At 40.1% G+C, this 27,276-nt stretch overlaps 1 protein-coding gene across 2 annotated transcripts; it reads right to left on the bottom strand.

Moving 5' to 3' along the window:
* Nucleotides 1–4,549: 4,549 nt before the first annotated feature.
* On the bottom strand, nucleotides 4,550–27,015 carry LOC149842708 (protein phosphatase inhibitor 2-like). Of its 2 annotated transcripts, none has more exons than XM_089999378.1 (5): nucleotides 24,521–24,574; nucleotides 24,235–24,347; nucleotides 23,953–24,126; nucleotides 5,044–5,297; nucleotides 4,550–4,888 (listed from the first exon to the last, which is right to left on the bottom strand). In XM_089999378.1, exons 1-4 carry the CDS (start codon nucleotides 24,535–24,537, stop codon nucleotides 5,047–5,049), a joined length of 555 nt encoding a protein of 184 aa, XP_089855504.1. In that variant the 5' UTR covers nucleotides 24,538–24,574; the 3' UTR covers nucleotides 4,550–4,888; nucleotides 5,044–5,046. The 2 variants fall into 2 exon arrangements, with proteins under 2 accessions (XP_089855504.1, XP_089855503.1); XM_089999377.1 differs by lacking the exon at nucleotides 24,521–24,574 and adding an exon at nucleotides 26,874–27,015 and having other exon boundaries at nucleotides 4,551–4,888.
* Nucleotides 27,016–27,276: the final 261 nt, after the last annotated feature.

The following is a 27,276-nucleotide window of genomic DNA, read 5'->3' on the forward strand; positions in this document are numbered from 1 at the left end:
TTTCTTTTGCAGTAGGGGTACTTGGCATATTTCATTCTAACCCAGGTTTACCCCATTGAAAGGCTGCCAAGAAAGTCTTGCGGTACTTGCAAGGGACAAAAGACTATATGTTAATGTATCATAAAGTTGATCACCTCGAGGTCATTGGCTACTCATATGCGGATTTAGGAGGATGCCTTGATAGTAGAAAGTCTACTACTGGGTACGTCTTCTTACTTGTTGGGGGCGCGATCTCTTGGAGGAGTGGAAAGCAGTCGACCACTGTTGCCCACATCATGGAGGCAGAATTCATAGCATTGTACGAGACTACTTCGCAGGCTATATGGTTAAAGAACTTTATATCACAGTTAAAGGCGGTCGATTCCATTGAGAAGCCACTGAAGGTCTACTGTGATAATGAAGCTGTGGTGTTTTTCCGAACAACAACAAAAGTATTATGTCATGTAAGCATATGGAATTGAAGTATTTTGTTGTTAAAAAAAGGACGGAGAATCATTTAGTGTATATTGTCAATATTGGTACCAAAGAGATGATCGCTGATCCTCTTACTAAAGAGCTAGCACCGGGATTATATTCCGAACATGTAATGATGGGATTGTTAAACTCTTTTTGACATATGCATATAAATAAAGTGATCACTTTCAATACTTGATTCTCATTATGGTTGTTATTAATCTCATAAGGATTAGATATTCAACTAAGGACCTATAAAATAGAATAAAAAAATCATTATATTCATCAAGTTATTCCCATAAGGTTTTCTGGTTAAAGAGTTTATCGTCGGATCAAGTGGGAGAATGTTGGATTAACCACCACGTAAAACATGGTGGTTATCCACGATGTGGAAACACCCCACATCAAGGGATGATCCATCCTGATAAACTGGCATAGATAAAGGGGGAACGATTATGCAAACCGTTCCCATCCTATGCTTATATATACAAGGTTTTATAAGCAACCCAGGATAGTGCAAGACAGTGCAAAACTGTGAGAAAAATAGTAAGGGAGGGAAGAAGGTCGACTCACTGTCTGCATTCGGAAGTTTGCGCTTGTGGTGGCTGCAGACCGGCTGAGTTGAAGATCGCCCTTCTCCGGCAAACGTCCTCCGCCCTCCGGCAATGGCCGCCTCAGGTATGCTGCTGCGTTTTATATTTTCTACTTTGCAGGGTTTCGACGGATCTGGTGGTTGCTGAGACGCCGACGACTCCGGACCGACAGTGGAAACCCCGACCGACCCAACAGTATTTTGATTCCCGCCTGACTGAGCACCTTCAATAGGATCCCAAGGCCCCTATGTCATTTGCTCCTCGAGACGCAGACAACAAGGGAGATGCCATCTTCAAATCAATATGTGATATGTGACCAAAATGTCAATTTCTCATCAAGGTGGTATGTTTTTTCCTTATAAATGTGTATCTTGGATAGGGATAGGGATGGCAGTGGACCTGGGCAAAACGAGGTCCCACCCTGTCTCGCCCAGTTTGGACCGGGGATGGAGGACATGAAACGGGAATGGAGATGGGGATGAAGGTTAAAATCAAACTCGTGTCGGGATAGAGGCAGGGATGGACTTACGCTTTCCCCCTCCCCGCCCCATCCCCGTCCTCGATCCCTGCCTTGACCCACCCCGCCCCATCCCATCCCCAATCCTTCTTTAAAGATGGCAGTGGACCGAGGGAAAATGGGGCCCCACCTCGCCCCATTTGGACTGGGGATGGAGGACATGAGGCGGGGATAGAGGTTAAAATCAAAACCCATGTGGGGATGGAGGGTAGGATTTTGAGACGGGGCTGGGGTGGAGACCTTGTCCCTCACCACCGGCCCCGCCCACTGCCATCCCTAATCTTGGATCCTCAAAAGGCAAAGGTATGAGGTAATTCGATGAATGCTCTGGATATGGATGTGGGGTCCACATTACATCGTATCCTCGGATCTCAGATCTGCCGCTCTAAAATGCAGCCTTAGGGTGTCTGAATAGTGTAGGCACATGGGTTGCTATCGAATCTGGTGCAGGGCCCATGCCAGATTCAACGTTCACTCGAACGGGTCCCCAATCTGAGATCCCTATTTGGCATTGTAGGTCAAGGTTTTCTGGCCCGAGACTTCACTATATCGACCATCCATGCCTTGTGAACACAGTCCGTTAAGATACAAACAGATCAGATCTGGTTCAGATATAGGCATTACTGAATCCTAACTAAGCAGATATTTCATAATCAGATTCAGATTTGGATCTGGAGTCGGATAGATAAAGCTGATACAGGATCCAGATTTGTCCAGCAAATTCTATAATGTTTGGATTCTGAATAGCCTTGGTTCAGATCCTGTTGTTAAATTGTTGCCATATATTCCACCAACTGACAAAACGGATTCAAATTTAGTAGGATATCCAACTCAAATCCAATTCATTGACATCCCTAGTTACTTCGTGGTAATGTTCCCATATGATTGTACGGGTATCAGTATGGGCCACTATATCCTTGAATACATATTTGGATCATCCAAGTACTTGTGTTTATTTGCCAGTTTCAGGACCTAGATCAGGATTTTTCGTCATTTTTATGGGTCCAGGAAAGCAAGAGTCCCCTCCATAAGAGTTATTGCTTAATGCACTGGTAAAGTGCTCGAGCTGTGACCAACCGGGTCTGGCAGGAGCAGTTAGTGCACGTCACTTTGTGCTGGGACGGTGCAAGTTTGAATCCCAATGGTATAGTTAGTTGTATAACTGATATAAGGGGTCAGCCTAACCCCAGCTTTCTGTCAAAAAAAAAGTCCCCGAGCTGTCAGAATGTAAACAGGGGTTTGAATTAGGGGTGTCAATGGGTTGGGTTTGGTTCAGACCCAGGTGGAACCAGACTTTGACCAGATTTTTGGGCATGGTATCGGGTTGAAACCGGGTCTAATCGGATCCACTATACAAAAAACTACATGAACCAAACCCGGTAAAACCATAATTTTTAGCATTTTTACATTGAAAATTTGCAGGTCTTAATCGAAACTGGGGTCGAGTATGGGTCTTGTATAAAATTTCATAAATTATACCCAGGTCCATGTATTAATCAGACCTTCGGATCTGGACCCAGATCTTAATCACATCTTCTTATTTATCACTATACCCAGACCCTATAGTGTTTGGTTTGGGTCGGGTCCGGGTATACCATGCCCATTGACACCCGTAATTTTCCTAAGGGCAACACCTGCCGTGGCAAATGGGTTTCACTCGTCCTCTATGTCATCCCTATCTTCGTGCCCATTGAGATTTGATTGATGCATGTTATTTCGATCAAATCAGACTCCACAGACGTGAGCCATGTCATTCATTTAGTGAATATTGACATTTGGATGGCTGAAATCAGACTTGTGTGCAGGATTTTTTGGCGATTCAAAAATCAAAAAATACAGAATTTATAATTTAAAAAATCATATTTTTTATTGAAAAATACAATCCAATGGGCCAATTCTTACTAAATCGACCCTGCTAGTAATTGGCCATGCTGAATCTGTCTATACGGTCAGATTTGATAAAAAATAACATTTAAGAGGGGGATGACTGGAACCGAACCGCCCGCTGTGGAGCCTCCTTTCACAGAATGCATTGCAGCCCGCAGTTTGCATTGCCACTGCCAAGCCAGCAGAAATGACTTGGGGCTTGAGCATTTCCACTGAAAGCCCCAAGCTTTTAGCAGCATCCAAACACACCTAAGAGGGCATTGATTCACTCTTTCCGATAAAACACGCCACCTTTCTTAAGAAAAGTGAAACAAGCATCCTCATGAGAAATATATGGTGGGACCCAGATAATAAATGCAAAAGACCAACTTTCCTGTCAAAATAAGTTAACACCTCCCTCCATGGGAAAGCGTTTTCCCTCCCAAGTATCCCTTTCAAGCGAAAGTAGCTTTCCTTGGGTGGAATGAGAGGGAGCATTTGGTGTCCATCTGGTCAGGTTTGGCATCATACCCTCTCCATGGCCTCATGCTGGAATTCAATCAATTGACACAGATAGCGTTAGGGTGTAGTCTTGATCAAAAAAATTTTTTGAAAGGCAAGCTAGGGTTAGGCAGACCCCCAACAGTTATTCAAGGTACCATTGGGTTTTGAACCTGCAACAACCCACCACAAGGAGAAGTGCACTGACAGCTCCTACCAACCACGCCGTTCGTTAGTCATGATAAAGTTAGCATAGCATTTGCAGTCATGAATCGCAAGGGAGAGTTTCTTGTAGCAAGGGCTCACAACTCGCAAGTTGATATGATCTTTGGGAACTCAACGCTAACACTCAGGCAGAGGCTTTCAGCTACCTGGATGAATCAGAACAGTTTATATCCATGCATCACAAGCAATAACACGCGATGGAGGGCTTGGATGCGGCAGGTGATTGAAGGAAAGCATCAAGTTAGCTCGGCCTTGTCGGGAATGAGAAGGTTTCTGTCCAAGTGTGTTTTACTGATTGTAACCCATGTCTCTCAGTCTGTAAACTGTTACTGGAGGTCCCCCAAAAGGCCGATCAAGTTATTTGGCATCATAGACGACCAGATTCGTTTGATTAAATTCTCATGTAATAGGAGGGGGCCTTAATTCCCCCAGATCTTTTATGGGAAAAAAAGAAAAAAAATCTGTCGAAAAAAAGAAGAAAAAAGAAACCAACTTCTCATAAGAGTTGGGAAACACAACACTTTTCCAACCATGCCTAATTCCATCAGAGAAAGTGAATGCATATTTATGAAGTCAACCCACCTCAACACACACGCAGAATGCATATGCACGCTCCCCACACACAGTGAGTACCTCTATGTCCATAGTCCATACATATGTGCGAAGAATTCATGCTTTATCGAAAAAAAAGGCGAAAGAATTCATGTGTGTCTAGAGTTTGAGCAATGGCAAGCTGCAAATGTTACAGGGAAAATAGAGCCAGTTAAATATACATTACCCAAAACTGACATGTTAAGATTAGCAAGAAACTACATACAAGCATGGAACACACAGGTTACTTGAATCAATTCACAAAAACAAAAAGCCCAAACAAAAGAAGACAACTACCTCTCAGTAGGCCCCATTGTTTGCTGGTGGTGGCGGGGCTGCTTGTGGTGGCGCAGTGCACTCAATGTCTTTTGCACTCATACCACCTGCTAAAGACTCTGAGCTCCCTTTTTTCTTCCCTTTGGCATCCACCTCATCAGCTTCATCAATAAAAGGGGATCCCTTTTGCATCAATTCTTTCACCTTACGAAACTCATCATAATGTGCCCTCCTCTGCTCCTTAAAACTCAACCTGCCCCGACCCATTTCAGAATCTGTAATTTGAAAAAATAAAAGGATGAGGATGTCAATGAGAATGCTCCAAACAATTAACTATTGAATATCAGACAAAAGAAAAAGGGTATTCAACTACTGGACACCTTTATGTCTTGCATGACAAATATAGCTGACAAGAGAATCAATAAAAGGGATGAAATCAATTTGCTATTTATGTAACCAAATGGAATTATCTTAGCTGTGTGTTCTTTATCCATAGCAATGCACTTTGAGAAGTTAAATGAAGACTAACTAACGTGATATAACATAGATACATATATCTTGTACTGTAAAAGCCATCACGTACCCTAAACATCACAATAACGGGCATACAATAAGAAGAGAATGTTCAGCCAAGTGCAGAAAGTAAACAACCCATTATTGCTGAATTCTTGGACATCTGATCGTTTCTTTGTCTTCTTCCTGCAAACATGTATGTCAGATCCAGTGTCAATCTTCACAGTCAAGGCATTGCAATTTCCTTAGTTCATCAATATGCTGATCCCTTTCTCCTCACCAAAACACATTCAACTTTCCGCTTCTTGGCATTTCCAAAAATGGTTGATAACCATTTTCCTTCAAAGTTTCAGCTCTCTAAAAAAGGTTAAAGCCTCCATTTTAATCTTCACGTAACCAAATTTAGCCCCCAAAAGAAAATAATATTCTGAAAAATATGAAGGCATATTATCGAATCAAGCAAAAGTGACTAAATCAATGTTATTTTTCTTTAAAATGTAAAACGTCAGTTTAAGATCACATGCACACAAAACATGTTTGGCCTATAGTTTCTTTTTTTTTCCTTTTGCATATAGCAATGGCATAAGAACAAGATATCTATGCTTCTGATATGCAAGAGAGAGAGAGAGGGGGGGATGTTATTTCATGTCAAACTCTTTATCTTAATCCCACTATTTGGTATTACTTCAATGGTCTGCTTATCAACCGACCACTTGTTATTCAGCTCATCTAAAACCAAGACAAATCTTCCAATTGCTTGGAAGCAGCTCGAATTATGCTTCATACATAATCTTATAGGAAACTCCCACCTATTACACTGCTAAAGAAACTGACAAAACAATTCTGCAAGATGGCAATTCCTGGATATCCTGGGGCGAAGACAGACTTAGCACCTACATGACTTACATATGTTCCCCTTTAGTAGTTCTTAACAACTACATAGGGAGAATATAGCCACCCCAATGACTTCAGGCACACAACATACACTGAAGTTATATTTTGCCTGTGATTACCACTTTGAGATTAGGCTTGGACAACTTAAGTGCAGACAATTCTTTAAGCAACTCAACATCCTTACGAAATGATAGACTCCGTTTACCCATGTCTGTTCCCCCTAGGTAGTTCTTAACAACTACATAGGGAGAATATAGCCACCCCAATGACTTCAAGCACACAACATACACTGAAGTTATCTTTTGCCAGTGATTACCACTTTGAGATTAGGCTTGGACAACTTAACTGCAGACAATTCTTTAAGCATTTCAACATCCTTACGAAATGATAGACTCTGTGTACCAAGCGGACCAAGTGCAGCTTTGGTTAGCCCTGTGTCCACTACTTGGGGCATGTTATATCGGGCCAAGATGTAGAGGTGGACTTCGAGAAAATCGAGGTGATGCAGAGTTGGCCAATAACTCAGTCGCTCAAGGGGCTGCAAGGGTTTATTAGCATTACCGGATACTACCAAAAATTCATTCAGGGGTATGCTCAAATCGCCCACCCCGTGACGGCCATTCTGAAGAAGGGCACCTTTCACTGGAGTTACAAGGCTACCACAGCCTTTGAGTCTTTAAAGGAGGCCATGACTCGAGCGCCCGTTTTGGCCTTACCGGACTTCGCAAAGACTTTCGTGGTTGACACCAATGCGTTCGGGCTCAATATAGGGGTTGTTCTCATGCAACAGGTATTAAATTGTACATATACATATTTATGTATATTATATAGTATATATGTATATTTTTATTGTATATAAATATATATATAATAATAATAATATTGTTAAATTATGTAATCAAACTTGTAATTTCGTATATATATTTTATATATATAAGGTAATACATATACATATATATAATATATGTATATGTATTTACCAATTATATATATAAAATATATATAGTCATAGTAAGGGTAGTTTAGGAATTTTACACATATTCTTTTTCAAGAATATGTTTTTTGTATTTTCTTTTTTTCTTTTTCTTTATTTATTTTTGCTTTTGCATTTAATGCATTGTACATGCATTGGGAGGGGCCCAACCCACTAGTCGTTGGACCCCTCCAACGGTCACATTTGTGACCGTTGGAGGGGCTCCAACGACTATGTGGAGCCCCTCCCAAGGCCTCCTCCAAAGCCCTATATATATGGGCAGCTCCTCTTGTATTTCTTTTAAGGGATTTGGGATTATAGCCCAACCTCTTTAGTTGTTTATGAATCTTATGAGTGCAATTGCACATTTGTGATTCGGTGTGTTGTGCTTGTTGTGCACAAGTGTTCTTGAGTGTGTATGTTCACACATTTATTTTCAAGGTTATTGTGTTATCAACTAAAGTATATTGTCGAAGATACTTTTACATGGTATCAGAGCCTCGTTGAAGAAAAAGAATGGTGATTCGCCTTCTTTTGCATTCCTCGGGAAGCGTGCCTTCAAGTTTTTTGAAATCAAAGAGGATCATCTTCTTCGAGCAATATTTTAGGAGCCTCTTTTGTCAAGAAAGGCGCAAAAAGTAATTAAGGTACATACTATCTCTTGCATTCTTTCATCTCTAATGGGCGAAAAAGACTCTCATTTCTCTCTTGGGTTCAAGCTTAATGGCTTAAACTATCATGTTTGGGCCGGTAATATGGAAGCCCATATTAAAAGAAAGGGGCTTTGGGGTTACGTTCATGGATCCATACCGGAACCGGAACCCAAAATTACCATTGTTGAAGGAGGGGATATTAAGATCCTTGAAGGGGATGAAAGACAAAAGGCCCTTGAAGAGTATTCTAAGAAACATGATGATTGGGAAATGAAGAACTTCAAGATCTTATCTTGGATTTTCTCATCCGTTGAGACCAAGATAAATGCCAACATCATCAAATTTAAAAGGGCTTCCGAAGCTTGGGTATATCTTGAGAAAATGTACACCTCAAGAGATCTATCCCACAAGTACTTTCTCCAAAAGAAGGCTTTGACTCTCCAACAAAATGACATGACCATTCGGGAGTACTTTGCCGAATTATCCTCTATTTGGGACGAGCTCGCAATCCTTGAACCTAAATGGAGTGGTGAGGCAATCGAATTAAGGCACAAACAACTTGAAGAAGACCGGTTCTTCAATTTTTTAAATGGCCTTAGACCCGAATTTGAACAAGTTCGGTCCTCTTTTCTCTCCGCCTTCACATCACCCTCACTCGAAGATGTTATCACCAAGCTATGTGGTGAAGAAACCCGTATGGGGATTGGCAAAAATAATCCTAGCATTCATGTTACTTCCTCTACTCAAGAAGATGGTGAAATGGCTAATGCCGTGTCAAGACCGGGAAATAACATGAGAACCTATAGACCTCCTCATTTCAAAAATCAAGGTCAAGGAGGAAATGATCGGTATGGCAAAAGAGACTATAGCAAAGTAACTTGCTATCATTGTAAAGAACCCGGACATATCAAACCCTTGTGTCCTAAATGGAAGAAATTGATTGCAACGGCTATGGCATCTCAAGTTGAAGAACGACCCTCTTTATCAAGTGAGTCTCTTTCTCTTCAACAAATCGTGGAAGCCCTACAACCTCTTCTCAAGGGAGGTACTTCCGGAGCCGCTATGTCATCCTCTTCCCCCGGTAAGACATCTTGGCTTTTAGATTCCGGGGCATCCTTTCACATGACCCCTAGTTATTGCACTCTTTCAAATTTTTCTAAAAATGTTTTTCCATCCTTTGTATCAACCGCGGACGGTACATCTCTTGAGATTAAAGGAATAGGTAATTTTGAAAAACAAGACTTCTTTGTTCCAAAAATTCGTTTTATCCCAAACCTTAACCTAAATCTTCTTTCTGTTTCCCAACTCTCGGACCATAGTTGCGATATAAAATTTTCTTCTAATAAATGTTGGATACAGGATCGCCAGTCCGGGAGATTGATTGGGGAAGGCTCTAGAAGAGGAGACCTCTACTACGTAGATTTTCTTCAAGTTCCCAAGAGTGAATTTTGCAACGTCGTCCAAAACAAAGACATTCATGTATGGCATAAGAGATTGGGTCATCCCAATATTGTTAAAATCTCGTATTTGCCTTTTGTTAAACATCTTTGTAAAAGTGACTTTTTGTGTAATGAATGTATTCTTGGGAAAATGAAATGTTTGCCTTTTCCTCAAAGATCCATGTTTACGACAAAACCATTTGAAATTGTCCATTCCGATGTATGGGGACCGGCTCCGGTAATGTCGAAAGGGGGGTTTTCATATTATGTGATCTTTGTGGATGACTATACTAGGTTTTGTTGGATCTATTTCCTTAAACATAAACATGAAGTTTTTTCAACCTTTAAAAGTTTTCACATGATGATTTCAAATCAATTCAATGGATGTTTAAAAATCTTTAGGTCTGACTCTGGAGGAGAATACCTCTCAAATGAATTTAAGAGTTATCTTGAAAATTTTGGAATTCTTCACCAAAAATCATGTCCGAAAACCCCTCAACAAAATGGGTTAGCCGAACGAAAGCACAGGCACATCATTGAAACAACTAGGACTTTGCTCATTTCTCAAAACATTCCAAAAAATCTTTGGGCGGAGGCAGCCCTTACCTCTGTCTATCTCATAAACCAACTTCCATCGAAAAATTTAAACAAAATTTCTCCTTTTGAAAAACTGTATGATAAGGAACCTGATTATAGCAGGTTAAGGGTCTTTGGGTGTAAGTGTTTTGTTCTTACTGATAAGAATGACAAACTTTCTCCAAAAGCCATTTCTTGTGCCTTTCTTGGCTATTCTGAAACCCAAAAGGGGTTTCGTCGTTATGATATCAAAAGTGATAAATTGTATGTTTCCAGAAACGTGAGTTTTTTGGAAAATGTTAGTGGATTTGAATGTTGTGACTCCCATAATGAAAATATGGATTATTCTTTTTTATTTGATTTATTGAATAAGGACGATGATCCTAGTGATAATGAGTCAGATCAAAGTAACTCAAATGAACTTGAAACCGAGGAAAACATCTCTTTGTCTCCTTCGTCACATCAACCTATTGAATTACCTAGAGACCCTATCACCTACTCTCATAGAGATCAAAACAACTTTAGGAGTGCTCTTGACAGATATAATGATGTCAGTCCCAGTGCCTCTCAGAATGAAGTGATCCCTCGTAGAACTGAGAGAAGTAGAAGGCCTCCTTCTAGGTTCATTTCCTATGACTCTTTCTCACCAAGATATAGAGTCTGCCTTAGTGCCATCCACTCTTATATAGAACCTAGAAATTTTGAAGAAGCACGTAAATGCCCTGAATGGATTAATGCCATGGACAATGAACTTGAGGCTCTGAGAAGAGCCAAAACCTGGGAATTCCAAAATCTTTCTAAAGGCAAGAAAACAATAGGGTGCAGATGGGTTTTCAAAGTAAAAACTAAAAGTGATGGATCCCTTGAAAGGTATAAAGCTCGCTTGGTTGCAAAAGGATATAGTCAAGAATATGGTATTGACTATGAAGAAACTTTTGCTCCTGTAGCTCGTATGGTCACTGTTCGATGTCTTATAACCGTTGCCTCTATCAACAAATGGAACATCTATCAAATGGATGTGAAAAATGCCTTTTTAAATGGCGATTTAAGCGAAGAAGTCTATATGGATGCTCCTCCTGGAATGGAGACTCCTAAGGGAAAGGTGCTTCGTCTTCAGAAAGCACTCTATGGCCTAAAACAAGCTCCCAAGGCTTGGTATGATAGATTTAACTCTGTTATGATTGAGAATGGTTTTTCCTCTTGTTTTACTGACACTGCTCTATTTGTTAGAAAATCCAATGCAGGGATTGTAATTTTACTTCTGTATGTTGATGACATGCTCATCACTGGGAGTGATTCTAACGGGGTTAAAAGTATAAAATCTATCTTAAAAGATAAATTTGAAATGTCTGACTTGGGTTTTTTAACTTATTTTTTGGGAATTGAAGTGGCATACTCTCTTAGAGGATATTTCTTATCTCAAACTAAGCTTGCTTCTGAGATCATTGACAGGTCAGGTATTACAGATGAGAAGCTTTGTGAAACTCCTGCGGTAGTAGGAGCACAGATGAAAATTGATGATGGAGTTCCCCTGTTGGATCCTACACCCTACAGACAGCTTGTAGGATCTCTGATGTATCTGAGTATTACCAGACCAGATATATCCCATGCAGTCCATACTGCAAGTCAGTTTCAGCATGCGCCTACATCCGTTCACATGAGTGCCATCTTACGGGTCGTAAGATACATAAAGGGTACTCTAAATAAGGGAGTTTTTCTGTCCTCTTCCTCTGACTTAAGATTGATTGCTTATACTGACTCAGATTGGGGAGGTGACCCAAATAACCATCACTCCACCACTGGTTTTTGTGTGTTCTTAGGAGACTCACTAATTTCGTGGAGATGCCAGAAGCAACAAAAGGTGTCGCTCTCCTTAACTGAAGCTGAATATCGTGCCATGGCCACTACTACCATGGAGATTGTTTGGATTCACCAACTGCTAGAAGACATGGGGATCAAAATTGAAGGACCCACCAAGCTATGCTGCGACAACAAAAGTGCAATCTACATTGCAAAGAACCACACCTTTCATGAGCGGACTAAACACATCGAAATGGACTGTCACTATGTTCGTGAAGCATATCTCCGAGGAGTTATCGATCTTCCTTATGTCACGTCCGAATATCAGTTGGCAGATTTCTTTACTAAAGCCTTGTGCGCTCCGCGGTTCAACTTCCTTCTTGGCAAACTATCGGTCATCTTGCCCTAAGTTTGAGGGGGGGTGTTAAATTATGTAATCAAACTTGTAATTTCGTATATATATTTTATATATATAAGGTAATACATATACATATATATAATATATGTATATGTATTTACCAATTATATATATAAAATATATATAGTCATAGTAAGGGTAGTTTAGGAATTTTACACATATTCTTTTTCAAGAATATGTTTTTTGTATTTTCTTTTTTTCTTTTTCTTTATTTATTTTTGCTTTTGCATTTAATGCATTGTACATGCATTGGGAGGGGCCCAATCCACTAGTCGTTGGACCCCTCCAACGGTCACATTTGTGACCGTTGGAGGGGCTCCAACGACTATGTGAAGCCCCTCCCAAGGCCTCCTCCAAAGCCCTATATATATGGGCAGCTCCTCTTGTATTTCTTTAAGGGATTTGGGATTATAGCCCAACCTCTTTAGTTGTTTATGAATCTTATGAGTGCAATTGCACATTTGTGATTCGGTGTGTTGTGCTTGTTGTGCACAAGTGTTCTTGAGTGTGTATGTTCACACATTTATTTTCAAGGTTATTGTGTTATCAACTAAAGTATCTTGTCGAAGATACTTTTACAAATATATATTGGGACTAAGTCAAACTAGTTGACTTGGTCCCAACAACTACAAGTCAACCAAGTTTGACTTGCTCCCAACGGTTAGAAATCTAGCCGTTGGGAGGTCCCTTTCTCAACTCTAGTGCTCTCTGTCCTCTCTCTATTGTATATAAATAAGGGTGTTCTCCCCAGAGTTATCAGAAGCTTCTTAGGTAGGTGGGAAGCTTGCTTCCCGAAAACTCACTTTGGAAGCGCGATACTCCTCACTTCCGAAACTTCATGGGAAGCTCGATTCCCCCACGCTTCTCATACACATGGTTTATGCATACTGTATGCTTTTTTCACATTTCTTTTCATCTTTTTAATGTATTTTCTCTCACGCTTTCACTCACTTTCCATGTACTTTCTTTAAATTGGTAACCATCATTGTTAGATTTTAACAAAAATTGAACTCTTTTACAGAAAAATTATGAAATATAAGAATGATCAATTTTATTTTAGTTTTTATTTGTTTCTTGTTTGATTCCATATTACTTTATTTTTTATTCATATTTCGTTTTTAAATTGAAAATTTGCTTCCCGCTTCGTATAAATTTTAAAATGCCTCGCTTCTCGCTTCTGCTTCCCGTATCGTTTCCCGCTTCCGCTTTCTAGTTTGGCAACCTTGGTTCTCCCCTTTGTAAAGTATGCTTTTGCACACTTGTTTTATTGAATAAAATATATTTTTTTATTGTACGCCTTATTATGTGTATCCCCTTTGTGGGATTTGTGAGTGTTCCTTGGGATCACTTTTGTGGTTTCCTTTTGTGAGATTTGTGAGTGTGTTCTTTAGAAAACACTTTTGTGGTTATCCACTCAAGTTAGAGTTGATGGATCTTAGTTCATGATTGAAGACTCTTTGAATCTTTACGGCAGAAACACCCCCTCGCTTATTTCAGCAAGGACATCGCAAATGAGAAGCGGGGTCAATCCACGTACGAGAAGGAGTTCATAGCCGTGGACAAGTGGCGACCGTATCTGATTGGTCGACACTTTATAGTCCGAACGGACCATAGGAGTCTCAAGTTCATGCTTGAGTAGCGGGTGAGTAATCCTACCCAACAGAAGTGGGTCTCAAAGCTCTTGGGGTATGACTTTAAGATCCAGTACCGCAAGGGGGTTAGCAATCAAGTAGTTGATGCCCTCTCGCGGCGAGGACACGAGGACGAGTTGATGTGTCTCAGCATGACCACAGTCACTTTCTCATTCCTGGATGATCTCCAACGGAAGTATACGGTGCACGACTTCCTCTCTACAGTCAGGGCGCAGATTCAGAAAGGAGAGGATCCCGAACTCGAGATTCGGAAGAACTTGGTAATGCACTGTGGACGGATAGTAATTTCTCCCAAGTATGATCTGACGACTCTTCTCATAGAGCAGCACCACGCGACTCCTATAACGGGCCATGGGGGAGTCCAACGGACCTATCAACGTTTGGGTAGGGAGTTTGCATGGAGGGGCAACAATTTGTGGGGCTTAGTGATGTGTGTCAAAGGATCAAGTACGAGACCGCCTCCTCCGTTGGGTTGTTTCTGAAAAAGTGTATTCTGGGTTATTAGGACCCGACCCGAGTCCATTGTCTGTACAGTCTGAATATTAGGACCCGAGTCATGTACAAGTATTACTTTATTTCTTTCGGGTCTAGACACTGCACCAGACCCGGATCCATACTGTTTCTTTAAACATATTAATACAAATTTAGGTCACGATTTCGTTAGTGGAAATCGTGACAGTTGCAGCCCCTTCTTCCTCTTTTTCTTCTATTCTCTCTCTCTCTCTTTTCTCAATACAAGTACCAGAGGAGATTCTAACATGGTATCAGAGCGGAAATCCATCTAAGGGCTGAAGAGGCTTCTGAAAGGTGCGACGGCCAGAGGTTTGAGGTCCTTCGTCTTTTGTCTTCTACTCTTCTTCATTTATTTCTTCTTCTTGTTTCTATCTCTCATTCCTTCATCTATTTTCTGAATTTTTCTGGTGTATTCACGTCTCACGTGGGCTTGACATTCACGTGGGTCTGAGATTTACGTGAATCATGTTCACGTAAATACTGTGTCAAAAAAAAAGGGTAATTTTGTTTCATGTGAATCGTTGAAATCGATTCACGTGAAACACAGAAACGACCCACGATTCCTTTTCCCTTTCGTCTGGTATTATCTGATCTGGTGCACCAGATCTGTCTCGTTTTGCCCAATCTCCTCTACGCATCTACTCTGCATATCCAGATCTGATGCAACTTCACCATCAGATCTGGATATCAAGCCCTTCTCGGTGTTCGTTTTTGCTATGTGACAGTTTTTTTTCTCTGATTCTCATTTTCCTTCCAAGTGTACCCCCTGTAGTCCTCTTGCTGTCACAGTTGGAATCCCCTACTTTTGCCTGAAAATACATCTAGATCAATACTTTGTTCAATGTGTGAAAAGGATTTTCATCACGTTAATCTCAAATCTTGCAAGAGTGTAAGGGAAAGCTCAGGTCTGATTCTCTTCTGAATCTGACAGCCTGTGATCTCCAGTTTTAAGGGTTACTCAAAAAAAGAAAAGAGAAAGACTGAGCACTTTGTGAACACTCTTGTTAAATTTTCTTTCTCAATGGATTCTTATTCTTCTCAATCGAATATTTCTTCAAGTTTTCTCAATCAACTCGTTTCTGAAAAGTTGAATACCTCAAACTTCTTGATTTGGAAGAGACAAATCATTCATTTTATAAGGAGTCAAGGTCTCTTAAGTCACCTGGTTGGAACCACTCCAGTCCCACTAGAATTTATCACGAGATAAGAGAAAGATGATAAAGGGGCGAGTTCAATTGTGTATGTCAAAAATGCCGAATACCTCAACTGGGAAAGGAAAGATCAATCAGTAGTTGCATACATCACTTCTACCTTGTCTCAAGAGGTTCTTGTTACTATCCCTAACAATTGTACAGCCCTGCAACTCTAAAGAGATTGGTTCAGACGTATTCACAGGTTTCACAGGCGAGGATGATTTTTCTCAAGAGGGAATTTCAGTTACTAAGAAAAGACTCCATGACCATCATGGAATATCTAAACAAGATGAAGACTATCACAGACCAGCTTGCAGTTATAGGATGTGCAGTAAGTGACAGTGATATAGTGCAACAAACTCTGAGTGGATTGGGATCTGACTACAATATGATCGTCACTTCACTATTGTGTCTGCCTGCCCTTCCTACCTTTGATGAGTTACGAGCTAAATTAATCCAGTATGAAATGACTCTGAAGGGTTTTTCTAAAGGAACGGCTCCGCAGACAGAAACCAAAAGAAAATCCACCAATATCAGAGACAGTGGAGAGATTAAAGATCTGCTGATATTCGCCTTGTCAGAATTGAAATTGAAGCAGAATGATTAAGACACTTGGTTTGTCGACTCAGGGGCAGCAACTCACGTGACAGGTGATGTCGGTAAACTTTCTAACCCTATTCCTTATTTTGGCAAAAGTAAGATTGTCACTGGCGATGGATCCCACCATCATGTTTCTCATGTTGGAAAAATTGTCATTTCCATGTCACATTCTACTCTTGAACTTTCTGATGTTCTTCATGCTCCCAACATCAAGAAAAATATTGTCTCTGTTTCCAAACTTATTGATGATAATCAAGATTCAGTTGAATTCACTCTCTTCTCTGTGCAGGTCAAGGACTTACGCATGAGGGAAACATTCGTTGAAGGAAAGAGACGAGGCAATATGTATGTCTTTGAAGAAGCTCCATGTCATTCCGTCTGCCCTGCTCATCTGGATTCAAAGTCTTCATTAGAGTTGTGTTTCTTCTCTTCTGCAAATATTTTTAGTATTTCTGAATGTAATAAGTCATTCTTATGGCATAGTCGATTAGGACATTGTGGGAGTCATTTTATTGAGAAACTTGTCTCTAATAATCTTATTCCAAAAGAAAGTCTCAATGGGGCTGAGAAAAGTCAGAAGTGTTCCAGTTGTCTTTTATGCAAAAGTCATATATTGTCTTTTCATTCCGTTAATAAGAGAGCTTCAAAACCTTTTGAGATAATTTGTTCTGATGTATGGGGACCCGCCCCAGTTGTCTCTGGATCTGGGAGCAGATATTACCTAATCTTTGTTGATAGCTATTCTCGATACACTTTGATACATTTCATAAAAAATAAGTCGGAAGTTTTCCTTTTTCTTTCCTTAGTAAAAAAAATCAATTCTCTGAGTCCATCCAATTTTTCCAATGTGACGGAGGTGGGGAGTTCTCATCTCGTGACTTTATTTCTTTTCTTCAAAATAACGGAATAGGAAGAAGGGTGTCCTGTCCACACACCCCTCAACAAAATGGGATTGTTGAGCGAAAAGATAGGCATATCGTTGAAAGTGCCACGAGTATGCTTCATGACAGTAATCTTCCCATCAACCTATGGACAGAAGCTTTTCATTCTGTTGTACATGTGATCAATAGACTGCCTATGGTTGTTCTGGAAAATAAGTCTCATTATTACTGTCTTTTTGGAGCTCACCCTAGTTACCATGATTTGCGTGTCTTCGAATGTGTTTGTTATGTGCATGTTGATCAGTCCCTAAGAAACAAGTTTCAGGACAAGATTCAGAAGTGTAGATTTGTGGGATACGCAGACGACTACAAAGGATGTAGGTGTTATGATCCAACCACCAGGCGCATCAGAATCTCAAGGAATGTTGTCTTTGAAGAGCAAAATTTTGATCACAGAGCCGGCACAACGGATATGTCCTCTAACACAACTGAAGTTTACTATCCTTGGCTGAATTCAGAACTTTTTGCTAGTTCCAATGAAGTTTGTCCTCCAGATTGTGTGCAACAAGAAGAAGAAATGTTTGAGAACATTGGGACATCGGGATCATCACAGAATGAGGAAGAAGTACCATCATCCGTACCAGGCAGATACAAGGGCATTTTCTATTCTAGACAGAGAACGACAGCATCAAGCCAGCTAAATCATGTCTCAGCAGCCGATCTTACTTCCTCTCATACTCTTGAGGTCAAAAAATCAAATCGCATACGACATCCTATTGATAGGTGGGTCAGCTATAACAACTTCTCCTTGGATTTTTAGCTTTTTTTAACTGCTCTCAATAAGGAATATGAACCTATTATGTACTATCAGGCAGCCACTTCTACCAAATGGGTAGAAGCCATGAATGATGAAATGCAGGCCTTACATGAATGTGGAACCTGGGAAGTTGTTCCCAGACCACCTGACAAAAATATTGTCGGATACAAATGGGTCTACAAAATAAAGTATAAACCAGATGGAACCATTGAACGGTACAAGGCAAGACTGGTGGCAAAAGGGTTCACCCAAGAAGCAGGGCAAGACTATGATGAGACCTTCAGTCCGGTGGTGAGAATGGGAACAATTCGAATTATTCTTCCCTTGGTTGTTGAACATGGATGGAAGTTGAGTCAGCTTGATGTGAAAAATGCATTCCTGCATGGGGATTTGAAGGAGGAAGTTTATATGGAACAACCCCCTGGATATTAAGAACAAAATTGTAAAACCCATGTGTGCAGGCTAAAGAGAGCTATCTATGGTTTAAAAACAAGCATCTCGTTCTTGGTTTGACAGCTTCTCGCTTGAGATTCAAAAACATGGATTTTCACGTTCTCTACTGGATCACTCATTATTTATCTTTAGAAGTCAGAATGTAACCACTCTACTATTAATTTATGTTGACGATATTGTCATCACAGGAAACTCTGAAGCTCACATCAAAGAAGTAAAAAACTTACTAGGTCAGAGGTTCAAAATGAAAGATCTTGGTGTCCTGCGCTATTTTCTTGGTGTAGAAGTTGACAACCAGGCTCATGGCTTGACGCTCACTCAGCACAAGTATACCGTAGATGTTCTCAGCAAGGCACGTATGAAAGACTGCAAACCTCTAGGAACTCCAAGTGTGCTTCACCAAAAACTTAGCACTCATGATAGAGACCTGTGTGAGGACCCCACCAGGTATCGCAGTCTAATAGAGATGTTACAATATCCCACATTCACTCATCCTGATATTGCTTATTCAGTCAATCAAGTGTCTCAGACTCTCAGTTTATGCATGCACCACGTACTAGACATATGGAAGTGGTTAAGAGGATTCTTAGATATCTGAAAAAAGACCATTGGGGATGGATTGATATATTCACCACAGTCGTATGGCAAGGATGAGCATGAACTTATTGTATGTTGTGATGCAGACTGGGCAGGGGATCCTGATGAATGAAGATCTACATCAGGATATTGTGTTTTTATTAGAAGAAATTTAGTCTCTTGGAGTAGTAGAAAACAAAAGGTTGTCGCTAGGTCAAGCACTGAGGCTGAGTATAGATCCATGTTTGCCGCTACTGCCGAAGCCACGTGGATCAGGCATCTACTAACTGAAGTGGGAGAAAAGATCTCACACTCTACCTTGCTATGTGACAATCAAAGTGCTCTCAACATGTCATTCAATCCAGTACATCACAGTCGTGCTAAGCATATTGAGATCGACCAACACTTTGTAAGACAAAAAGTTGAAGAAAAAGAGATCGAGCATGAGTTTGTCAATACTGAAAGACAAGTTGCAGTCATATTTACAAAGGGCTTGACAAAGGATCGTTTTTGGATGCTTAAAGGCAAGTTGTTCACGGTTCAAAACCATGATCAACTTGAGGGGGGGTGAAAAAGTGTATTATGGGTTATTAGGATCCAACCCGAGTCCATTGTCTGTACAGTCTGGATATTAGGACCCGAGTCATGTACAAGTATTATTTTATTTTTTTCGAGTCTGGACACTGTACCAGACCCAGATCCATACTATTTCTTTAAACATATTAATACAAGTTTAGGTCACGATTTCGTTAGTGGAAATCGTGACAGTCGCAGCCCCTTCTTCCTCTTCTTCTTCTGTTCTCTCTCTCTTTTCTCTATACAGATACCAGAGGAGATTCTAACAGTTTCAACCTCTTCTGGTGTCGGACCGCGTTTGGGAGGACATGTCGATGGACTTCATCGATGAGCTTCCCTCTTTGCAGAGAAAGTCCACAGTCATGATGGTGGTGGATCGACTGTCCAGGTATGGACACTTCTTGGCGGTGTCTCACCCGTATATTGCCACGTCCATCGCAGAGTTGTTCGTACAAGAGGTGTTTTGCCTACACGAGATGCCCCGTACTATCGTTAGTGATAGAGACTCGGTGCTCACCATTATCTTTTGGGTGGAGTTCTTTCGATTACAGGGTACCAAGCTGGCCATGAATACTATCAACCTCAGACATACGGACAGACCGATGTACTAAACCAGTGCTTGGAGGACTACCTTGTGCCTTCGTAGGTGACAGACCCAAGGCATGGTCGAGTGGTCCTACAACACAGCCTATCACTCCTCCATTCAGGAGATCCTATTTCAGGCTATGTACAGACGACCCCCCTCCGACCACGACCGACTATGTTAGAGGAGTTACGCGGGCGGACGCAATTGAGTCGGCCTTGCTAAAGAAAGACCACCTCTTATGCTTGCTACATAAGAATGTGGTTGTTGCCCAAGAGCAAATAAAGTGGACATATGATCAGAGACATCGACCATGGCAGTTCCAGGTGTCGCCCCACTGGCAAGGGATAGTACGACGAGTACAACAACACAAGTTGGCACCTTGCTTCTATGGACCTTTTTCCATCTTGGAGAGGGTCGGGACAATGGCTTATCATTTGGACATCCCTGCATGAGCTAAGGTACACCCTATGTTCCATATCTCACACCTCAAGTCGTACAAAAGAGAGTCTACTGACGGGTGTCCGACCTTGGTGATACCTCACCCCAACCGATTAGGGTCTTTGGAAAGAGAAGGCAGAGGAAGGACGGTCGCCTAGTTATGGAGATATTAGTCCAGTGGACCGGACCGGATAGTTACTCAGTATCTGGAGTTTCTACCTTGAGGACAAGACATGTTTGAGAGGGGGGATTGTTACAAACCCTTTCCCGCTCCAGATTCGATCTGGAGGATCCGCCCCCCAGTGAGGATCCAATCTGCAAGAGACATCCCAACTCCAGGATCCAGTCCAGGAAAACCCGCCCAACCTGAAGTTCCACTCAGGCTGGGATGCCCCCTTAGAATCCCATCTAGGGTGGGATTGTAGTTGTACTGATTACTCTTTTGGCCTTCTGCATTCCTATATATAGATGTATTGTAGCTTAATTTATTCTTTAATGAAGATTATTTGAGTGATTCCTCTTTTCTTAGTTTGTGTTCGTGTGAGTGATTTGCCTTCGAGGGAACGATTCTTCTCCCTCACCCATCCGCCATTGCTGACCGGTCAAGAATGTGTTTCTCCCTTCCAACCGCACCTTTTGCCATCCTCCTCATTTCTGAACCTGTAAGGTGAGACGTCTCCTCTCTCTCCCTGCTGAATTTCCCTGGTCGTGTCCCCTCCCCTAGGACACGCCCTTGACATACGCCCCACCACATCTGTCGTGACTGTGTCCCCTACCTGGGACACGCCCCTCTTCATCTCCCTGCCTGGCCATGTGAGGCTCTACGCAACATGCACCCGGGTGCTCCCTGCCCACGTGCAGCGTGTTCGACACCTGCAGGACATGCTGCCTCGCCCTGCACCGCGGCTGCTGCTGCTGTCACGACGCCTTCCCTGTTTCTGTAGTGTACCTACTAGATGTCAGCCCACGCCCGGCCCTTAGCAGAGCAGGTGCGATCTCTTCCCAAGCCTTTATCCGCGTTCCGCAAGCTAGAACTGCAGGACCGACCCCTCTGGGAATAGAGTCCTGACGGAAACTGCTTTTCCAAAGCAGCAGAAAGTATAAAAGAGAACAGAGATTCCAAAAGGTTGTACTGAAAGATTAGGATATATGAAGAAGAAAACAGTTGGTCTATGTTAACTATCATGCAGCAAATCAGTAGAAGAGCCAAGAGATCGTTCACTTGAAAGGAAAAGACTTCTTCTGATAATCTATCATCTGGTAACTGGAAGAAGCATCATGTCTCACAATGCTTCCCAACCACTCTTTTCACAACATTGAAGTATTTTTTCGCTACAGCCAAAAAGAGTGCTCACGAGTTTCACAAAATAAGGTTGAGTGAGGAAACTTTGCCAAAAAGAGGAGAGAAGTAGCTAGCAAGAAATCAAATTTCACAATAGAAAAAGGCTGCGAGAGAGAGGCTGAAATGTCAACAACCCTCTTATGGCATCAGTCTTCCTGGAAGATATGAGACTTTTTAAGAAAGAAGAATAGGTGGCATGCTTAGCATTCATGTCATAAAGGATGAAGCACCATGGGTCACTATTTAGCAAACTGTAGCAGAGCATCACATTAGAGTTGATCCTACCTGAACATTATCATAAAATGGAGCATTCTGTCTAGAATGGGTTATAAGTGCTTTACCCATCTGAACATAAAGGCTTTTTCAGGTTTTGGTCCCTTGCAATTGAGATCTCATGTCAGGTTTATGCTTTTTATTTGCTTTTTTCACTAATTTGTTTTGTAAAAAGGCCCTCTCTCTCTCTCTCTCTCTCTCTCTCTCTCTCTCTCTCTCTCTCTCTCTCTCTCTCTCTCTCTCTCTCTCTAATATATATATATATATATATATATATATATATATATATATATATATCATAGTCACCTGTATTGTTAAAGGTAATTTCTCGGCAAAGGTAAGAGAGATTTTCTAAAGTTGATAAATCTCAGGAACATCTCGGGAGTTTAAAAAATTGAAAAAATATAAATAACAACAAAAAGTAAGAAAATAGTAAGTTTTTGTATTATTTTTCTTTCAAAAATATAAAGAAACATGTTTTAAAGGTTTTAAAATATAAAACAAAAAAAACAAAAAAAAAAGGAAATGCAAAGTTAAAATAAAAAAATAAAAACTAAAAAATATCATGATAATATCACCGATATTATCACGATATTTTTATTTGCCAATATTTGAAAATATCGCGATATATTCCCGATATTATAGGCAAGCTTGAAATTGCTGATAATATCGCAATATATTAAAAATATCGGCGATATAAGTGATAGTGATATATAATATAATGCAGTTTGGTTGGAGTGAAGTTCCAAGAAGAAGCTTGGTTATATGTAAAATCCACTGGCACTAATATCGCTGATATTTTGAAAATATTGTGATATTAACGACTATTTTAAGGTAGCCAATAATATCGAGAATATATTGCAATATTTTCAAAATATCGCCAACAACAAAATATTTTGATATTATCATGATATTTTTTGAGAAAATTTCTTTTTTTATTTATTTTAAGTTTGCATTTCCTATGTTTTGTTTCTTTTATATTTTAAAACATTTAAAACATGTTTCTTTATATTTTTAAAAGAAAAATAATGCAAAACTTATTATTTTCTTAGCTTTTTTGTTGTTGTTTATATTTTTAAATTTTTTAAACTCCCGAGAATTTTCCGAGATATTCCCGAAATTTATCAACTTTTGAAAATCTCTCTGAGAAAAATGCACTCGCCGAGAAATTACCTTTAACGATACAGGTGACTATGGTAAAACCGTTTAATCATGAAACAACTTTAGGAAAAGAAGGGAGAAGAAAAAGAAGCAAGATTATGAAAATGTTTGGTTGAGGGGCCCTAAGTCAACACTTTCGAATATCAGCAACCAATGAAAACAAATAGTTGCAAGTTGCAACATTATTTTGTAGTCTTCTTCAATACAGAATGGTGACTTGGAAGAATAAGAGAGAGTTTCAAAAGGTAAATACTTTTTTATGTTTCCAGAATCCAATGCCTTCTGTACATCTATGGAGAAGCTTTATTGTTAGAACTAATCAAAGAAATGTCTTTACCTTCTCTTCAACCTCAAGATGAATATCTCAGGCATCATCAGCCCAAGTAATCCAAACTATGGATGCATAGTGGTAAGGTCCTGAATTAAATCCCTAGGTTTTGAAGCAAACAGCAGTTGAGACACCTTGGATAAGATGCAAGTTCTAGTGACTTCAATTTTTGAATATTCACTTTTCAGAACTGAGAACAATTTGAAAGCAACAAGTAAAGGCTGTGAGTCAATTAGTGCAAAGTGGTTCAGCATATTGTAAATGGAACAAATAACCTTCATCATCTTGCTCCATGATATCTGCCTCATCATCAGAGGATGTCCAACCTCCATTTCTCCTAGACTCTTGTGCACTTGAGGATGCAACATCACCGAAAGCAGACCAAATATCATCTGCGTGGACAGAGCTGCCTATTTGTTCCCCACCATGTCGTATTGGTGATAAGGAACCTGCAAAAAGGTGACAAACTAAAGTTAACATTGTTCAAGAGCTACACTTGCATGGCCTGCCCAAAAGAATCCAAAGTGTCAGATGCACTGTCAAATATTTATACATACCATCATCATCGACCATAGGATGGTATGGAGTCTTGGGCTCATTGATTTTCTGTCTTATAGGCTTATTTGCCTCTATTTCAACTAAGTTAGCTTCATCCCACATCACACGGGCCCTGCTACCCAGTGAGCATTAGCAATATGCAGAATACATCAAGAAGGAAAAAATACCATGGCAGGCAAGAGCACCAAGTAATAATTATTATGCAGCTTTCTGCACGTCAAACTTAGAACCAATACTGTATGCCTAAACATAAAAGTAAAGTTCCTGGAGAGTTGCATTGCTTACCATGTAAGACCTAACATGGCAATGTCTTGTTCAGAGATTCTGAACCACTGGACAAAACTTGATATGCTCTAAAAATTAGACAGTAAACAAGTATATTCAAGCATCATAAACTTGTTATGAAGAGCATATAGAATTAAATATTACTATGTAAAGCACATTGAACTCATATAAGGATAACAATGAACACGTATAGAGATAACAAGGAAGTCAACAAACAATATAGAACTGGAAATTGCCAGCTAATGGGTAGAAGACAAGAGGAAGTTCATTAAGACATTTTTCACATTTAATATCATTCCTTCACAGAAGTACAATTTACAAGATGGATTTATATGCAGAAAAGATGAAGATATTATTCCTCATACATAACAAGATTACTAAAAGTTGAGACAAATAAAAAAAGGTTAATGCCTTTAACCTTACCTGCTGCATAAAAAAGAGTAGGGGGCCAAGTTCTACCAATCTATGATGTGGTACTTAGCTAACATTCGACCAGGAATAACATCATGAAGAAAAAACATGCAAGAACCAAAATGGTGAATAAAAGTCTTAGTGGTTATGAACAGAATGACAGTTTAATTACAACACCAAGTAGATTTCAAGAGTGCAAACAGAAGCGAACGACAATCTCTTATTGTCAAATCAAAGCTAAGGAACTCTCAAGAAGAGGCAGCACATAGGCATTTGTGTTGTGACCCACATATGCCTTATACAAGGAGTTGGATGATAGTTTCCCGACACCAACCTGCAAAAGTTATAATAGTATCGGCCTCCATATTCACTCTACAGAGGGTTGGAAAAAGAAACGCAACCCGACCTACACTTTCTTAAGAAAACAGGAGTCAAAACCAAGAGAAGCAGAAATACAGGCACCATAGTGTTATTTTCCAACTGGAAAAGAAAACTTGGGTTTTGCAAAGAGGCAATACAACTTTGCTCCTGGGAGGCTTGCCATTCAGAGTTAAATCACCCCAAACCTTTCCTTTGTCTTATTTCCCTTGCAACTGATATTTTGTGCAAGACAAATAGCCCTGGACATTTTCCCAAACCTTTAGGAATTAGGATATGTTTTACACATGCAGCTATCCAAATACAAGGATAAACAGGTAAACTGAATTGTAATGGACTCTACAATTGCACCCTGCAGTTCAATCCAGCCTATCTCATCTCTCTACATAACTGGGAGGGCCAAACACACACTTAGAAGAGTTCCAACATACTCATTTACCTAGAAAATTATTGCATTCCGCTCCACATTGCAACATCTTAACCTTTCCATTTTTCTTGATAAGTGGGTAATTCAAACACCCTAGGTCACAGGAATACTCCAATTCACTTTTGTGTCCTGTCCTCTAACATACTGTTCTTAATGGAAAATTGCACAAATTGGTGTCCCACATCTTTTTTCCCACGTCTTTGTGACATAGCAAACACCATTTAGTCTTTTATCACTTTTTAACAGTTCATTTCGCGCTAGAAGAATTATCCAATGCTTGTTTTACTACGAATTCCACTCCAAATTGTAACATTTCAACCTTTCCACTTTTTTGGATAAGTGGGTGAATTCAAGCACCCTCTTAGGTTTTAACCACCCCCTTTGTTATCCTTTTTTAACAGCCCATTTCGTTTTAGAAGAATTGTCTGAGGCTATTTTAGTTCCTAAGTCCACTCCAAATTGTAATATTACATCTTTTTCCATTTTTTGGATAAATGAGTGAATTAAACTACCCTCTTAGGCCTTCACCACCCACTTTGTCATCCCCTTCTAACAATCCACTTCACTTTAGAAGAATTATCTGAGGCTGGTCTTCATTCCAAAGAATCACTGCCACGTTAAAATCCAATATCATTGTGGGCATATCGCCCCATCAAAACTACCCTAAAAACAACCAATAAGCTACCATCAAAACTATCCAAATCAGAAAATTCAGCCAAATGAAAAATACCAAAAAAAGGGAAAAGAACTCAAACTCAAACCCTTAAATAGAAAGCCATAGCTTCTTCCCTTCTCCACATATACTGATTCATCAACCACATAAACAAATAGACCCTTCCTGATAATCACCCATATAAGCCACGTAAATTACGCCCTAAACCCTAAAGTATTAACAAATCCACGCCCCTTTTGGCATAAGGTACCATCGGTAGAAGAAATCAAAGAGATCGCATTGATAAGGGAGACCCAAACACCCCTAGCAGATATCACGCTTTCGTTTTTCCGCATTCATATAACAAATTGATCCTTACAAAAATATATACAAAAAAAACGATACCCAACAAATCTATCAAGGAAACAGAATCGAAACAATCAAAATCCCAACACCATGATTGAGAAAGAAAGAGAGAAAGCAACCTGACCCTTGAACCACGGTTCTTATTCATCTCAAATCTTCACAAGTCTCTTAATTCTTCTTCTATCTCTAGAAATGGAGGACAAGTAAGAGAAGGAAAACGAATTTCAAATATCAAGACTCTTGGCGGTGACGTCGTGGTGTAGAGAGAGAGAGAGAGAGAGAATTGCTTCCCTTTTTTGTAAAAATACCTCTTGATGGCGACATTCCCGCGAGCTGTGTCAGCAGCCCTCGTAAATAAATAAATAATTAAAGATAATAAATGTTATATCTGTAAGTCAAGGCGAAATTGTGAGCTGCCATTTGCCAAAAGAAAAATATATTCCCACAAATATCGGAAACGTGGCTACTGTCCGTTGGCAGAACTTTTTCCTAAAGTGACCTCGTATTTATTCAATAATTTTC

Source organism: Nuphar pumila, chromosome 3 (assembly GCF_984573655.1).
Source record: "Nuphar pumila chromosome 3, dmNupPumi1.hap1.1, whole genome shotgun sequence".
In the NCBI taxonomy this organism is placed as follows: domain Eukaryota; kingdom Viridiplantae; phylum Streptophyta; class Magnoliopsida; order Nymphaeales; family Nymphaeaceae; genus Nuphar; species Nuphar pumila.